Source organism: Leptonychotes weddellii, chromosome 12, assembly GCF_054177405.1.
Source record: "Leptonychotes weddellii isolate Sample4059 chromosome 12, ASM5417740v2, whole genome shotgun sequence".
Taxonomy (NCBI): Eukaryota; Metazoa; Chordata; class Mammalia; order Carnivora; family Phocidae; genus Leptonychotes; species Leptonychotes weddellii.
In genome coordinates, this window is record NC_138380.1 from 50,820,511 (window position 1) to 50,839,302 (window position 18,792).

The 18,792-nt window shown below is 35.5% G+C and overlaps 1 protein-coding gene across 1 annotated transcript in view; it reads right to left on the bottom strand.

Moving 5' to 3' along the window:
* Positions 1-18,792, bottom strand: part of HDAC9 (histone deacetylase 9) — a 901,117-nt gene that overhangs the window by 196,672 nt on the left and 685,653 nt on the right. The window contains exons 19-20 of the mRNA XM_081800450.1: positions 3,621-3,676; positions 3,289-3,376 (exon numbers count right to left, since the gene is read on the bottom strand). Coding sequence (XP_081656576.1) covers positions 3,289-3,376; positions 3,621-3,676 — 144 coding nt within the window. The remainder of the gene's footprint in view (positions 1-3,288; positions 3,377-3,620; positions 3,677-18,792) is intronic.

The following is an 18,792-nucleotide window of genomic DNA, read 5'->3' on the forward strand; positions in this document are numbered from 1 at the left end:
TCTACCCCTCCGATTTCCCCCGCTTCATTCTTCCCCTCCCGCTACCTTCTTCTTCTTTTTTTTTTCTTAACATATATTGCATTATTTGTTTCAGAGGTACAGATCTGAGATTCAACAGTCTTGCACAATTCACAGCGCTTACCAGAGCACATACGCTCCCCAGTGTCTATCACCCAGTCACCCCATCCCTCCCACCCCACCCCCCACTCCAACAACACTCAGTTTGTTTCCTGCGATTAAGAATTGACTGTGAGGAATTATTAAAGTAATGAGATGAACTGAATAATTAAATGACTCAAAATAGACCTTATTTCTAAAATTTACTGGGAAATGCTGAAAAATAATTTTAGTATTCTTACTGGTTAAAAATATACTGTGAAAATTTATTTTCTATAAGAATTTAGAACCAATATGTTCTCTTATAATGTTAAAATAGCTTTAACTAAATCATCTATTTGATCAGCTAATATTAACACTTATAATTATTTAGTACAGGCACCTGTGACAATTCTTTTATTAAATTTGGTGCTTAACTAAAAATGGATTTACCCCAAATCTAGGACACTTGAAGTGACTTTTTAATGAATTAAGTCTAAAATGTATTATTTTCAACTTAAAGTCACATTGCATAAAAGCTACCTGAGTCATGCATGCAAATCCTACTTTGGGGGATGCTTCATGCCCCAAACACAATGAACAGTCTTTTGTGAGTTGAAAAGCAAGTGCACCTGCTCCCTCTCCTCACCAATCTGAATGTCTCTGGAATCTCCCCAGATGGAGAACTGGAATGAATAAGCTCCACATATCAACTAGAATCATTCCTGCCCCAAATACTCAATGCCTCTGAATTTGGCTGTGGCCCCAAATAGGAGGTGAATTAGCTCCTTTTTTTGGCTATTTACTAGGCATATAAAAATGCTGAAACTAGTTGTGGACAATGGAGTAGCTTTGCCCTCTGTTGGCCCAAGAATTTGTGGAGCTAGTTCACACTGATTAGCTAAAGTTAGTGACTTCGGGTATGCAGGAATGAAATTCTTTTGCCATTGAAGAACCTTCACTTCTCCTTTGCTAACTTGCAGAAGAGACCTGTCAGCCAGGGAGAACGGATGTTTCTGCGCCACGTGGCACTTTAAAACTTCCTTCTCAGCAGCTGGAAGAAACAAGGGAATTTCCTCAAAGTATCCCTGCAGCTGCAGAATTTGGGAGACTTGAAAGTAAGAATATGCAGGCTGGTGGTGATCTCAGAGGCAACCCTTTGGACAGAACTTCCTATATTTGGAGGATTTGAAACAAAAACTTCTCCTCTACTACAGCCTGCTGGGAAATCAGTATCCTTAATGATTGGATAACAGAGCAAATTTACAATCAAAGGCCAGTAAGCTTACAGGACACTCCTTGGAGCTCCCAATCAACTTATTTTGTAAATCATATTGAATTATCTAGAGCAGTCTTATATTAATATATAAGATTATAAACATTATATATTTAATATAGATATATATTATATATAAATAAAAACAAAACTTTACAGACAAATCCTGTGGGGTATCTATCACAAGCAAGACATTTTAGCTTTCAAGTCTATTGTATAATTCATTACTTTAGAGTTTGGATATCCCAAATGTGCTTTCCAAGAGACTCTTAACAATTATTATCTTCACAGAACCATAAAATTATAGCAGAGGAGATTCCTTAGAAAGTAATACTAAAAGATTTCTAAGGATAGGACAGTTTACCAATCTCCTTCCTGCATAATTTTGACAAATTTAGAAAGCTTAGAAAAATTTTCCCACAATCCTTGGTCTTCATCTGCTATCCTTTCTTCAAGTTCTTGGCTTATCTTTCTAGCAGAAGTTATAGTACTAGAATTATATTAAATTACTTTTTAAATTTACTATCTTATATATCATGCAAATCTATAATTATCAATTAATGAAAATGTCATTTTGTATGTACATGGGAATAGAGGTACTGATGTTCTCATTTTTGTAAAATTTTAAGACCTTTAAGACCTTGCTGTTGTAGTATATCTAGGTCTTCAACACATTTTTTTAATGGTGAACTATGACCTATAGTGAAACTCAAGCATATTTGGAAAATACATGGAAAGTTCTTAGCACCAAGTGCTTGTGGGGAGGTGACGATACAGTATGTGGAAAACATCCATTCCTACCAAGCATTAGAAATGGTTATCAGTCTTTCATTCCTTTTATCTTCTTTTCAACTCAACTAAGTATTTCTTCACATGGCTTTGTTCGTGCTTTCTAAAACCCTTTAGTTTACTTGCTTAACTGAATCAGAGGACTGGATGGTGAGGCCATGACTTCCCAATAAGATTTAATTATGAGTGCAGATATGAACAAGATTTAGACTATTAAGCCTTGCACTTCAAAAAAACCTTTAACATATTTTGCCTTTAAATCTTTTATCACCTGCAAAAATTAATTAAGTGCAGATGTAGCAGGTTCGCTTTGGATGCCAGGGTTCATTTCCTGTCTATGCTTTGTCAGACAACCTATTACACCTCCTCGTGAACTAGAGGCAAACCGAAAACGGGGCTCATAAATCACCAGTCAGCTCTCTTTCGCCCTTTCCTGGGTTGGCCTTTTTGTATGGGGCAGATCTCCAGCTCATTATTCATGAACATACTATAGACAACATGCCAAGTGTCATCTGCATTTAAACAAACCATTTGTTAAGCAAATTATAACTCTATTGTGTAAGAATGCATCATGTTAAAATGCAAGACTAATCTAATGCCTCTGACTTTTAATCACTCAAGGTTTCTGCCGGGAGTCATCCCAAACTGGCATACATGATCTCGGATCTTTTCAGAAAGAATGACATGCTGACTTGTTTTAATAATACCACTGCTGCACAACAAACAACATGATTGCTAACCAGGGGAAGTGGCCAATTGGTTACCAAAGCAACAGCATTCTTTCCAGCACATCTGACTATTTAAAGTCTATATTCTGCAGGGAAAAGTAAATTCAGGTTCTGTTGGGTTATTTTAACTGTGGAAGTATCAATTCATTTAAGGATCATAAAAGTTGCCCTGATCTGCGCCTTCTTCTCATTAAATTGCAGTTAACACCAAGAAAGTGAAACGTGAATGTTTATGGTTTCAGAACTGCAATCCTGAATTTAATGAGTTTCCACATTCAAAGGAAACGCACCCTTCAGTTGTTTGCAAGTGCTAAAAGCAGGACAACCTAACACAGAAATACAAATACACTCCCTTTTATCTAGAGTCACTGAAATGCAGCTCTGGCCAGGAATACATACCAGATCTACAATCAATATCTTGCTTATATTTAGTTGGTCTCTCAAGTATTTGGCGGTAATTGCAACTGAATTAAAAAAGCAGAACCCCCTGCGGAATAGAGAAGAACAGAGAAATAAGAAAGCAAATCAGCCAGGAAAACCATTATAAATAATGTTCAGAGCATTTTTTAAAATGCTATATGATCTCTGAAGCCATAAATCTGCTTCTGGGAGTACCTTGCAAGATTTTTCAGTCCATCTGCTAACAATTAGAGGCTTCAGAGACATGCACGGGGCAGGTGACCGCCAGGAACCGTGGCGCTTGGAGATGGGCAACAGTCCCTGGTACTTACATGGCTGTGGATTCTTCAGCATGATGGCCTGGAGGCCTGACAACAGCAAACCCATTCTGTAAAAACAAGACAGGCTTTCAATGATCAGATATGGGAGGATTGCTTGCATCTTCATGTACTACAGAGCATCAGGCATACAGGAAAAGATTCAAGTCTCTAAGAGGCTTCGGAGCTTGTTTTCTTGACCCCATTGCCATTTCAGAGAATGAACAGAAACAATATATATGATCACATTTTATCAGATCATGTCTCAGAAAGAAGGCTCCTACACAGCAAGGGGAAGAATAGAGATTCGGGAGTTATACCTAGCTGGCAAATATGCATATCATCTGTTATACTAGCATGATTCATTTTCAAGAACAAGTTCTTATTTTATGAAAACAACATCCTACAGAGGAAGAAGAAATTCACTTTGGTGCAGGTTTGGGTCAAAATTTGGAAAGACCAGGGAAGATCCAAAGTGAAAATTCTTTAGCTGGATTCTCTTAATGGTTATTTCCACTCCATTGTCAGCAAAATGATAAATTTATACTCACACACTCACATACACACAAAAGAAACCCAGAAAGGTGAAAAAGAGAACAATGGAAAGCCCATATATCTTCCAGTCTATAAATTTAGCTTGGATGGCTGCCAAGACTTGCAACTTTATTGGATTCCCTAAGTCAATTTCTAGCCCACGTTCTGGAATTTTATAAAGAATTCCAGGGCTGAGTAGCAATCAGATCTATCCATGATCAAGGAATGCCTTAACCTCCAGATTAGTTGGAATGCATCACGGAAAGCTGAAGTAACTCCAGCATGAAGGCAAGGAACTATAAATCCTTACAAAGCCAGCATGCTCAGAAAAGTTGGGTTGCTTGACATGAAAAAAAATCATTCATCAGATGGTTCACACCACCTTTCACTTAACTATGATTCAAGTAACATACTCAAAAGATATTTCTTTAATATAGAAACCTAAAACTTTTGAAATAATTTTAATATACCCCACGGATATTTTTTTCCACATCTTCCTACAAGCAGAAAGATAATATCAAGAAAAATAATCTATTCCCTAGGACTTTAAATATACATAAATTTTTCTAGAATGTTATGGTAACCAACATATAATGATTAATTTGCTAAACATTTTGATCAGCATATACATAATGATAATCTCAGAAGCAAATCAGAAGTCAAATAACACAATATCAATTTTAAATGCAGAAATGGTATTAACATATTTCCTATAACAGTTCTTAAGATACTATCTCTCTGGCAATAAAAGACTAGTATGAGAGAAACTATTTAATGAACTACACAAGACTAAAGAAATTTTAAGATTGTAGAGTGAGACTTTAGTGTGCTATAGGAATTCTGAGGATAGATTATTAAGTAAAGGTTATGATAGGTGCAATATAACTTATTGGGAAGACAACAGGATGAAAATAACAAATATAATACAAGGCAATATAATTAGCATGTAATGAATTTCTGTAATTGGAGTCACAATACTAATGATCTTTTACAATTCAGTTAAAACCAATACACTTTTTTTTTTTTTAAAAAACTATGTTTTACAGGTAAAGGGCATGGATAGACAATACAAAGAAGAAAAAATTCCAGTGATCAATAACTAGAAGAAAAAACATTCAATGAAATTAGTAATCAAACAAAAGTAGATGAAAATCCTAATGGAAAAACATTTATCCACCCAGGAAATTGGATTTTGTTTTTCAATACTCTATGCTAACAATGCAGTGGTACTTTATACACTCACAAATGCTGCCTAGAAGAAGATAATCTATTATTGCCTTCCTGGAAAATAATCCATCTCTATATATTTAGAGCCTTTAAAAAACATTTACTCTTAGAATTACTAAAGGGGCGCCTGGGTGGCTCAGTTGGTTAAGCGACTGCCTTCGGCTCAGGTCATGATCCTGGAGTCCCGGGATCGAGTCCTGCATCGGGCTCCCTGCTCGGCAGGGAGTCTGCTTCTCCCTCTGACCCTCCTCCCTCTCATGCTCTCTGTATCTCATTCTCTCTGTCTCAAATAAATAAATAAAATCTTTAAAAAAAAAAAAAGAATTACTAAAGGATTTTTGCCCTAAAGGTGTTATTAACTTTGTAGATGAGGATTTATATAAAAGATGTTTTATTTACAATAGGAAAATGGAAATTATGTAAGTTAGCTAATATTAAGAGAATGTTTAAGTGAATTATGGTATATCTATACCATGCAATATTAGACAGCCATTAAAATTTTGTTATTATAAATACTGAGTGGAATAAAAAGATATCAACTCTGGAAGTATTGGTGTTAAAAATAACAGACACAGTATGATATATCTGAGTGATGGTATTATATAGTTATTTTAAATTTATAATTTCATATCTTTTGAAAATGGTTTTACAATAAACATTAATTACTTCATAATGAAAAAATATAAAACAAAGAGACAGTTGAGAGATACATTTGAATTGTCTTACAGGAAGAGCTGTGGTCATAAAGGTAGAGAAAAGTTTTAAAGGGCAGGAGGGAAAAGTATGAATAAATGACTCAGAAGAAAGAACTTTAGAAAGTGTTATTTATGAATATTACACTGCATATTAACTGGAATTTAAATGAAAACTTAAAAAATAAAGAACTATATACCAAAATATCAACCTGAATAGAAATCATGTTAACAAACAACATGGAAATAAAATCACATAAATAATTATATAAGCTAGATTATAAAGATAAAAAAAATCAAATAGAATTTGATTTTTATTTTCCTCTTCTCTCTTAAAGCCAAATTCCTTGAGAAAAGAGTCTGCCTTTCACTTTATAATCTTCCACAGTAACCACCACCATTCTGCTAAACTGCTTGATCTGGGGTTGAAAATTATCTTCTTGCAATAACAAACATTTTCTCAGTCATTATTATCCACCCAAAGCTTCCATTGTGCTCTCATTAATGGCAAACACCCCTACATTTTCCTTGTCTTTTCTGAGTGCCCCCCTTTCCTTAGCCAAAGCCTAGCAGGGCTGCTTCTTCCACAATCTTCTCAAGTGGTAGCTGCTTCCTCTCTCACACCACGCAAGCCTGCATTCAGGAAAAGACAGAACTGGTATACTCCTAGTGTCTCGCTGCTGTTTTGAAAGCATAAAACCCAATGCACCCACCCTTCACAATACGTTCTTGTAAGAAAGGATTAGATCACACACAGAGAGAAAAGATAAACACAGTAAGATGACTGAGACTGAGCCCTGGGGCAGTCTAGCTCCTTTTGCCTCCTGTTAGTGTAGAGGAAATGTTAGTCCTCTATTTTACCACCTGCAATGAGGATCCCATCCCCTCCTACTTCTCTACCATCATTTACATTTTTCTAACATATTAAAATTCCAAATTTTATATATATATATTTCATTCAGATTTAAATAAGCTCACGTTTCCACCATCTTGAAAATAAAAATGTTTTGGGGCGCCTGGGTGGCTCAGTTGGTTAAGCGACTGCCTTCGGCTCAGGTCATGATCCTGGAGTCCCAGGATCGAGTCCCGCATCGGGCTCCCCACTCGGCAAGGAGTCTGCTTCTCCCTCTGACCCTCCCCCGTCTCATGCTCTCTCTCTCTATCTCATTCTCTCTCTCAAATAAATAAATAAATAAAATCTTAAAAAAAAAAAAAGAAAAGAAAAATGTTTTATATATATATATATACCAAAATAATACAAATAGACATATGTACAATATACCTCCATCCTTAATCCCACTGATCCCTCCAACTGCTACACTTTTCTTCCCTTTTAGCAAGCAAAATTCTTGAAATGGTGGTCTACCTTGCTGTCTCCTTTCTCCTTTTCCTCACCTCTGCCTCAATTACCTATCTCTAATTTATCTTCTACTTCCTTAGTCCACTAAGGAAGTTTTTACTAAGGTTACCAATGGCCTCCATGTCACTAATTCCAAAGATATTTTTATGTTCTCACTCTACGGGGCCCCTTGTCAACTTTAAACACTACTGGCTACATCTTCCTTTTTTTTTTTAATTTTTTATTGTTATGTTAATCACCATACATTACATCATTAGTTTTTGATGTAGCACTCCATGATTCATTGTTTGCGTATAACACCCAGTGCTCCATGCAGAATGTGCCCTCTTTAATACCCATCACCAGGCTAACCCATCCTCCCACCCCCTCCCCTCTAGAACCCTCATTTTGTTTCTCAGAGTCCATCGTCTCTCATGGTTCGTCTCCCCCTTCTTTTGGCTTCTGTGATTTCACGCTCCCCTGGTTTATTTACCTCTCCACTTCCTAATCAGTCTCCCTTGAATGCTCCTACTCCTCATCTTGCTAGTTAAATATTAAAATTACTCATGGCCCAGTCTTAGACTTCTCTTCTCCTCTTTCCACCCTTACTTCCAAGGCAATGCCATCACTCTTGTGGAATCAATTACCACCCATCATCAGATACTTCACAGATCTCTATTTCTAGGATAAGCCCCGCCACTGAGCACCAGACCATAATATTAGCCCACCAATCAATATCTTCACTTAAATATTCACTTGGAAGTTCACTTCAAATTCAGTATATCCAAGATCAATCTTCTGATCTTCTCCCAGCCTTCTCTAACTTATCAATGATTCATCCAGTGGCTCAAGTCAGAGACCAATGAGTTATCCTTAATGGCTCCCTCTCCCTAGCCTTCCCCCATTTCATTTTAATTCATGACCAATTCCTGTTGATTTTGATTCTAAATATCACTCAAATCTATGTACTTAAATCTACATCTATTCCTTGAGCATTTTGCCTTTTGAATTTCTGCCTTTCTCTCCATCATTCCTCCAGTAATTATTCTTAGTGATTTCAGTATCCATACATACAGACACTCCCTTCAATATCTTGATTTCTCAGTTCTCTGACTCCTTGTCTTCAATGACTCTGTCTTCCATTTACATTCATACTCCTAGACCTTGCCATTACCAGTGAGAAATCTACTCCATAATCTTAATGTCAAACATCCTACTCTCCTACTATCCTATTTTCCAATTAACGCCTCAACTGCACCAAGACTTCCAATCCACTGACCTTATTTAACTTTTGCTATCCATCATCCATCCCTATCACCATGTTCACTTCCCTCCTTATCTGGTTAGACTTCAGGGTCCATCACTGTATTCACTTCCTTGCATATACTTTCAGATATCTTGTCCTTTTTTCCCTCCAATATACTCCCCTAGTATATTAGTCTGCTCAACTACTATAACAAAGTACCAGAGGCTGGGTGACTTAAACAACAGAAATTTATTTCTCTAGTTCTGGAGGCTGGAAGTTGAGATTAAGATCTGGCAGGGTTGGGTTTGTGTTGAAAGCACTCTTCCGAACTTACAGATGTCCACCTTTTCCCTAGGGTCCTTATATGGCCTCTCCTCTGAGTGTACAAACACAGGGCAGGCAGAGAGAGAATTCTAGTATCTCTTCCTCTTCTTACAAGAGCACTAGTCCTATCAGATTAGAGTCCTACCCCTATGACTTCATGTCACCTTTATCACCTCCTCACAGACCAAGGGTCTTCAAATACAGTCATATTAGGAGTTAGGGCTTCAACATTATACATTTTGGGGGTATAAACAAACATACAGTACATAAGTACTTCTAGTCACTTTGTCCCTTTCTTCCTTCAACACACTCCTGATAAAATTACAAAACTAATTAAATATAACTCACATCTGCTCTGTTCCTGCAACTAAGCCTAGATAAAAGCTACATAACTGGTCTTCCTTTAAAGTCATGATTACAAACCTCAGATAGGCTCTCCAGGATGCCCAGCAATCATACTACATTCCTTAGCCAATTAACTCTCTATTTTATGAGTATTCCTACCTTCTTCTTTTTCTTCAAATCTCCATTAACCCCTGATCATTCTTTACCCTTTGCTGATGACCTAGCTTCTTATTTCACTTAAAAAATAGAAGCAATTAGAATAAAATTTCTTCATCCTTCCATAATCAAATCTAATCATCTACTCCCACTAGTCCCTGATCCTAAGAGCAATTAATTCCCCTGTGCACTTAATCCCACTGCCTCTTACCTATTCAAAAACAGCTTACCTACACTTTTCCCTTTCCCTCTGGTATCATCATTTGTTTCCTATATTGGATTGTTGTCTTTAAAGTAAAAAACACATATATGTCTTTCCTCTTAATAGAAACAAAATAAACAAGGCAAAATGACAAATAAGAGCATTATACTATAATACCTATCAGGTAATATATAATACATAAAATAATGCAAATAAAAATACAATAATAAACTCTAATATTTTATTACTGATTTAATCCTAACAACATCTGAGATAACATCATTATCCTCATTTCATGAATGATGAAATTGAAGTGTAGAAAGATTAAAGAACTTGCTTAAGGTTCATACCAGCAAGTGACATGGCTGGGATTCTATCCCTGATGGTCTAGGACCTGAAAGCAAGCATTTAAGACTAGCCACATTGTACAACCTGGCCTTTGCTTACCTTTTCAGCTTCATCTTGCACCACCATCCGCTTTCCTTTCTCCACTCCAGCCACAGTGGCCTTTTGGTTCCTCCAGCGTACCTGTTTCCCCTAGCCACAGGCCTCTGCACATGCTCCTACTTCAGAATGGAATGTCTTCCATTTACATACCCTCTCCCTTTACCTGGATAACACCTCCTCATCTGCACATTTCAGCTCTAATATCACCTGCAGAGAAACCATCCCTGAGACCCAGCAGATCAGCATCAAGATCCTCTGTAATATGCACTTAGAGCTATCTGCCAACCCTTGTTTCTAAGAACTCATCTTAGTTTATAAGGACATACCTCATAGTGTGATTATTTGTTTTTTTTATTTTTTATTACTATGACTTACATAATTAATGTCACATCCATACTCCCCATAGTAGGGTCACCCCTTTATGACTTGGCTCACCATTTTATCATCTAGACTTACATTATGCCTGGCACATAGCCAGTGGTCAGTAAAGAATGATAAAATAAATTTGTGAAGAGATACTACTCTGGCTCTTATCTCTCTGGCAATTTCTTTGATTTGCTCCTGGCTGTAAGTTCTTCATTATCTCAAAGGTCCCAACTTTTGCATCTCAGCTTTTTGTGGGAGTTTGCCTATTAGACTTGAGAGCATCTTCTTTCTTAGAAACACATAAAATATTTTGTTCCTTACAATTAATGGAGACTTTGATTTGATGAACTATAGTGGGAAAGTGTTTTAAAATGAAATTATTATTCTTACAGAAATGTCTTTCACACTGGCTTCTGAATGGAATTTGTTTTGTATTTTTCTGAACCCTTTATTGTCTGGCATAAAGGTTTATTGTATGGGACACCACCTGAACTAGCGTTTTCCTCAGCTCAAGAATCTATAGTCTTCAATGAATATTTTTCAATGAGCCTTTTTAATAATCAATTTACTATATATTCAAAAAACTCAATAATCTACTAGCTTATATAAGAAAACCTATATACAACAAAGGACTCAGAGGCTCAGTTTATTATTTTCTCATTTAATGCTAACAATAATCATTTTCATTTCATGAAAAAATATTTTTTTCTCAAACCTTGAAGTTTGTATGATGTTTTCACTTCATCGTATTTTTGAGCATCTCAGAATGTAGTAGTAAAACCTATTCATCCATATAATTTTGAATTTCTTTTTACTTTACTTCATGAAAAAACTCCCTGCTTTATATTTTATTCAAAGTTATGAAGACTAAGTAGTTAATCTAAGCAAACAAATTCGGAAGTACTTTTCTGTGCCTTTATATCAATTTAAGGGTGATGTAATTTTGTCTTAATAATCTGATTTTTAAAATCCATTTTCAAGTTTTAAATTCTCTTCAGTCATGAACATTACTAATCATAGAGCTTTGGCAGTATTTTAGCATCACTAACAGTAACAATGTTTCCAGAGTGTTCTCACATCCATATTTTTGTTGTGGTTGTTGTTGTCTAGATCAGTATTATGGATGTTTCTCCTTGGTTAAAGAGGAGAAAGATGTGTTCTCTGATATCATCATATGGGAAAATGCAGGAGACTATTTGCTTCCCATATATAGCCATGGAAAGGGAATATAGGTCATTGTTTCTATGTAAAAATGGATTTGAATGAGAGGGAAAGGAATCCAATCATTTTAGACTATAGTCTATTTTTGTAAATGATGGAATTTTCTTTTTCTGGTCAAAATTATCAAAATGTAAAACTTTATGTATTCTTTATATGCATAGTAAAACCCTCCCCAAGCGAGTAAAGGGCAGGGAGTAAGCAAATCACTAGAACCATTTTAAAGTTCTTTTTTTTTTTTTTTTTTACCTCACCTAAACAAAGTTCAAATTTCTCTACATAAGCTCAGTTAGCCACGGCACATATGGAACTGAAAATCTGGAGTGTAAAACAATCTGATCATTTTATTTGTTGCACTCATTAAGACAGTCTCATGGACAGGAGAAATGTGTATTTCATTTTGCTAACATCCCCAAGTACGTATTCAATGGATAGTAAGAACCATTACTAATTCCAACCTATGTAGAGTAATTTAGGTTTCAGAAATCATGGAAAATAAAGGCCTAATCAACACTGACGAGAGTAATGTAGAAAGTCAAGAACACACTGTATGATAGAATTAGCCAATATATACAAAATCCAAAAGAGAAAAGCAAAGATTATTTATACACTTTCAAAAATATTAAGCAATGATCTGGAACTTAAACCACCTGTAATAGTCAGTAGTCCTGTTAGCAACTTAATAATTTTGATTTATTCTTTATAAAAATATAACTGCAGTACATAGTACAGAAATTCTCTGTGATATTAATAAATTGACAAGAGACTGTGTTTCTTTGTTAAAAGTAGTTAATCAGACATTAGATCTTTACTTAATCTTTAACTCTATTTTGGGACACTATAAGAACAAAATCAAAGAAATCTGTCCTGCTTAGAAAAATGTTTTACGTATAACTGCCTACTATTCAAAGACTAATTGAGCATGTCAAACCAGCTGATTGAATTCTGTTTTTAAATTTTCTCTTTTAGTGCACTGCTAATTTAGAACTCAGTAATTACCTCCCAATGTCTAAATATTACCACTAAAGTGTTTCTAAATGTACTTAAGTATCAATCCTTAGTGAAATACTATGTATCAAAACCAAGCACAGCATGGAAAAACTCTACAGCATGTATTTCCAAGTAAAGATGTGATGGTTGAATTATTGCTTCTAATACATTTGCAGAATTGGAAATTTATATGGAGTAGTTTATGTGCTTGAAATATTTCACCGGAAGCCAAAATCCCAGCTACCCCAGATCCATACTGATGCGTTATCAATTTTGAAAATGACTTTAAGAAACATTCATTTACATAAATACTTTTTAAATAGTTGAAAATATTTTAATCTACTTTGATATTCAATAATAACTATAATCATCAAATATGTCGGTGAATAAGGTATTTGGCACTAGTAAAAAGAAGTGCTGAAAGCAACCAGAATCTGAAATTTACATGTCTATGCTAGGCTAGCACAACTTAATCTCCCAACAAATCCGTATGCTCATAAGTGCCCTCTTTAACATCTCAAGGAATGTGCTTGCCAAGTGTACAAGTCTATGACAGATAGATAAGAGTAATAAAAATAAAGCATGCATTAGCTGGTTTGACACACTTTAAAATTATTTATAGTAATAAATTTGGGATTCTTTATATTAAGTTGCACAGGGGAAGAAGTCAGAAACATGGTAAAGATATAATGCTTTTTTAAGACTTCACTGGGTAGAAGATCCTAATGCTTTCCTATTATAGTAAATTTTTGTTTTTTAAAAATCATCACTTGAAGTGATTATGTTATCTGTTGGATCCTGTTCTAGTTGTTGTATGGGTTGGCTTTCTTTCTCCTTTTCTTCCTTTCCCTCCCTCCCTCCCTTCCTCCCTCTTCTACCTTCCTTCCTTCCTTTCTCATTTCTCCTTTCTTTGCTTTTTGTTGGTGGAGTGGGGTAAAAATATTTGTTGTAACAGGATTTCAAATATAAATAATACTACTCATCTTGTTACATTTAACACTTTATAAGTATTACCTTCCCTCTGATTTAGGTAAAGTGGAATAAGGCATAAATGTCCATCAAAATTTTCTAGCACCTATGATGGTTCATATGAACTTGTAGACTCTCCCCTCCCCCTCATCCAAAATGGTGCTGGTTCCAATCAACATAGTGGTATGAGAGTCCATTCTTTCAGCTAAAGAAGCTGAAAATTGTTCAATGGAAATTGTTCACATTATCTTTGTTGATATCACTGGATGTTAAAATTTGGGGGGTGGGGAGATCAGACATGAAAGTTGAATGAGTACTCCTTCCCTCCTACCACTTACTCCCCAGCAATGGATTTAGGGATTTAGATTATCAGAAACTAACTCAGGAGCAGAGAAAGAAAAACAGATAGTCATTCCTCCTGCCTTTCTTCCCCCACTTCTATTTATCTTGTAGGAGCTTGTGAAACAATTGGCTCAGATTCTGCTTTTCAGGAATGGCTCAGGCATAGGAGTGTTAAGAAGATGTTAAATACCTGCAATCTCAAGTTGACCATTACGGATATGATACAGCTTATCATTTGTTCGATATGCCTAATACCAGCCCCCACTCAAAGCTCCTAATCAACAGTAACTGTGAACCTTTTGTGTATTCTGAGGTCTTCCTCTTTAGCTAACTAATAATATCTGTGATGAAAAATAGTTCCACATGATTTACAGCACGGCAACAATAATGTGAGTAGAAAATTCCCCTCCGCAGCTTTACTTTTTTTGGAATAAAATTTTATTTAGAAATAAAAAGAAAGGCATGAAGTCTTCTAAACATTGTAAATAGTTGGTTTGTCCTATCATGCCTGTCTTTATGAGAAAGAGAGGATCAAATTATGTCATCTCAGAGACCTACTACTGACAAATGCTAGACTTTATCTACTTGTACTCAATTCTACAAGTCTTTGAGAAGCATTGTATAATACCTTAATTGTTAATTTTATATATAAAACATTAAATATAGTTTTGTGATTCTTTCTGAAGGGAAGGGATTGAATAGGAATGTAAGAATAAAATACTATATTGCAGAATACTTGAACACTAAGTCAAGAGGTATCTCCTAATAATATCTAAACCACTTATAAAATTTGACATTGAAATTAATATATCAAGGTCAGTCTTCTGGGTTGCCTTTAACTGCAATTCACTGGTATGAATAATATTTTGAAATATGCCAATATAGTCCTCAAAACCAGTTAACTTCAGCCTTAAAAAGGACTTTCTAAAAAGACAGTTTGCTTTAGAATCAATGCTATTAATCTACAGCCTCTGAGGAAAGGAAATTTCACAAAGAAAGTTTGTCTCTTACATACTAGAATCTGGGAGGTTAAAGGAGGTAGGGAGATTTGCCAAGAAAACAATAAGGGACATGTGGGAATACCATTTTGTTTCTTTGAGTGAGCTCAAGGGAGCCAGGAAAACAGGAGCCCAGCCTTAGCAGTGTAACTGAATGGTGGACCCCAAAGCATATGTGCAGCTGCCAGCCCTACTCCCTGAAGAATCCACAAGGAAGAAGCTTGATGACAGCACTGAAAAACAGTTCTTAGGAAGCCTGGCATCTGTGGCCCATAATGCCTACAGCCTTGAGCCTGGCAAAGATGTAGCTATAGATAGGAATAAACATAGTCATGAAAAAACAGTCTCCTGGTAGAAAAGAGACAGGGCATTTGATGGTGCTTATATTACACATAATTTAAGTTGAGCCCTGTATGAAAATCGTAACAATGGATCCACTATGAAGAAGTTGCTGTTGGGAGGTGGGGGGATCATCAGGAGAAACTTGGTAAGGCAATATTAACCCACTAAAAGCTATTTGTTTAGTTTATCAATCAGTGGTTTCAGCTGACACAAGGTCCAACAACTTAATTCCCTGAACTTTTTGAAACAGGACTAGTTTTTGGACCAAATTGACCAAAAAAACCAGGTACTTTTCATTATGTAAATAGAGCCTCAGTATGAAAAACTTCTGAGAAAAGGGAATTAGGGCAAAAGAGTGTTTGGCTTAGTTTTATTTTTAAGAACCGGGAAAAAAATTTTTTTTTTTTTTAAGATTTTATTTATTTATTTGAGAGAGAGAATGAGATAGAGAGCATGAGAGGGGGGAGGGTCAGAGAGAGAAGCAGACTCCCTGCTGAGCAGGGAGCCCGACGTGGGACTCGATCCCAGGACTCCAGGATCATGACCTGAGCCGAAGGCAGTCGCTTAACCAACTGAGCCACCCAGGCGCCCAAAATTTTTTTTTTTTTTTTTTTTAAGACAGATGATCATAGCCTTCTGTGAGGATAATGGTATAATAATATGACATTATAATAATAGTAATTATTATAGGATATTATACTAATAGTAAGACAATAGTAATGACCAAGACCTGAGAAGAGATGATGGGGGGAAAAGACTGTATCAAAAAATGCCTCATGGTTAAGATCACTTTTGTCATTATACTTACATCTTACTACAGTAGATTTTCATTCAATCAATGGTGGTTCTAATATTCTTGGTACCTTTTGGTACATACATATATTTATTCAATTAAATACATGAAATTTCAAAAATTTTAAGAGTAGCAATGTACATTTTATAACTACTACCTAACTGGATTTTTAGGTAGATGATTTTTAAATTTGGTCATATTATTCTTACTCTAATTGTAAATTTTCTTCTTTCATTAAATTCTAATTCTCCACAACCATACACTATAACAAGAACAGATACCAGCAATTAAATTTGTAATTTCAATCAAAGGTAGACAATTGAATAAGAATTTCAACCAAAGGGACACCTCGGTGGCTCAGTTGGTCAAGTGTCTGCCTTTGGCTCAGGTCATGATCCCAGGGTCCTGGTATGGAGTCCCATGTCAGGCTCCCTGCTCAGCGGGGAGCCTGCCTCTCCCTCTACCCCAGCTCCTGCTCTTTTGCTCTCTCTTTCTTTCTCTCTCAAATAAATAAATAAAATCTTAAAAAAAAAGAATTTCAACCAAAGAAATTAAATTATGTAGCATTATGTACATAACAGCACTGTGTGGAAAAAACACCTAATCAAATGACCAGACTTCATTTTACAAGTATGTGTGTGTATGAAATTTATTGCCATATAAAATTACAAAGGTGTAAAATACTTATGTTCTCTAAGTGTGTATGCTATGTGTGATTTGGACACTGCTATCAAAAAGCAAAACAATGCCTTTTGCAGAGATTGAAACAAGGAGGAAAGTTAGCATCTGCATTATGCATAAATCAGCAGGTATCAAATTTAATACTACCAGAGATAAAAAATGAACAAATTAGTTGGAAGATTTTTTTCTCATTACATATTATTTTTGCTATATTTTAAATATTGAAGTGAAAATATCACAGCGTAAAATGTTGTAAGTAAATGCAAAATAGCCTAAATTTATTTCAGGAATCATTCTTTCTAAGTCATTTTTAAAATAACTTTAGGACTCTGACTAAAAGTGTAAATAGGTGTCAGGGACTGAGAAAAGCTCAGCAAGGTTTAGAGGGGAGAGAGATGTAGATAGTTAGTCTGAGGGCAGATGCAGCAATTTTTAGTCAGTATGAGCTAAACCACATACAAGTAATGAAATCTGGACAGTCCAAAGCCAAGAAACAGATGGAAAGGCTGGAAATAGGCAGATCCAATTACCATGGAGCAGGCAGTTAAAACTACAAACTAGAAATTGAAATATTAGCCATCAGAAAAGCAGATGGGTAAAATAAAAACCTAGAAAGAAGCAGGTTGTGCAGTGGGAACACCATAGGCAGTCCAACTAGGCAACAAGTTCCTGAGTAAACAATCTGAGTAATCAGTAGCCTTACCTTTTACTTAATCTAAGGGTTTAAGTATTTGCATGTCATTTTTCAAAGGTATAAATCAGTCCATAAGTTGACTAATTTAAAAGTTTTCAGAAAAGTTGAAGCACTAGGTATGAAAGGCAATGAGAAGGTCAAGAACAAGGCAGTTTCCCATAAAAGTAAACATGTAACTGCCAAGGTTTCTCCCTTTCTTTGATGTTTACATACCCATTCACAGTGGATGTGCTGAAGAGTGTATTAATAACATGTTTGTTATTTCCTTCATTTAAAGTTGAAGAATCAAGTAGAGAAATAAGTTAATGTGCCCCTGTTCTAATTACTGACATATATCCTTTATGAGAATGAGATATAAAAATTGAACCAGGAGAGAATTTCAATGTACTCTCAAAAATGTATTTGTTTTGGAGAGCCAAACCTGATTAGGAGGAAAAAGGATGTATAAAAGGATGTCCTGCAAAAGCAATAATAAATCATTGAACAAACCAAAAAACATACTGTTCTTTCTTTCTTTTTTTTTTTTTTTTTAAGAGAGAGAGCACAAGGGGCAGGGGGTACCTGGAGATGGAGAGGGAGAAAGAATCTTAAGCAGACTCCACACCCAGTCCAGAGCCCGATGTGGGTATTGATCTCAGAACCCTGAGATCATGACCTGAGCTGAAATCAGGAGTTGGATGCTTAATCAACTGAGCCACTCAGGCATCCCATAGAACATACTTTTCTTTAAATCACGGAAGAGCTTTGGACACAAAGAGATTTTAAAAGAATTAAATCCTAGAGAAAATAAGCCCTTTCTAGTCTCCACTGATTTTTAAACACAATGTCTAGTATATAATCAAATATCACAAGACATGCAAAGAAGCAATATTATATGAGACTCTTAAGTAAAAAATAAGATAATAGAAATATACCCACAAGTGACTCAGATATTAGAATTATCAAAAAAAGGTTTAAAAATAATCATAATAGATATGTTAAAGAATCTATAGGAAAAGATCATGAAGAGAAATATAATGGTGAAGGGGAGAATTTCAAAAGTGATCTGGAAGCTGTAAAAAAGAATGAAAGGGAAATCTTAAAAGTGAGTAATACACTGTGTGAAATGAAAAATTATTTTAATGGGATTAATGGCAGCTTGGACACAACAGAAGATAAAAACAACAAACTTGAAAACAGGTCAAGAGAAATTATCCAAATAGGAGTACAGAGAAGAGAAAAAGACTAAACAAGATCAACACACCCTCTAAGACCAGTGGGACAGTGTGAAATGTTAAAATTG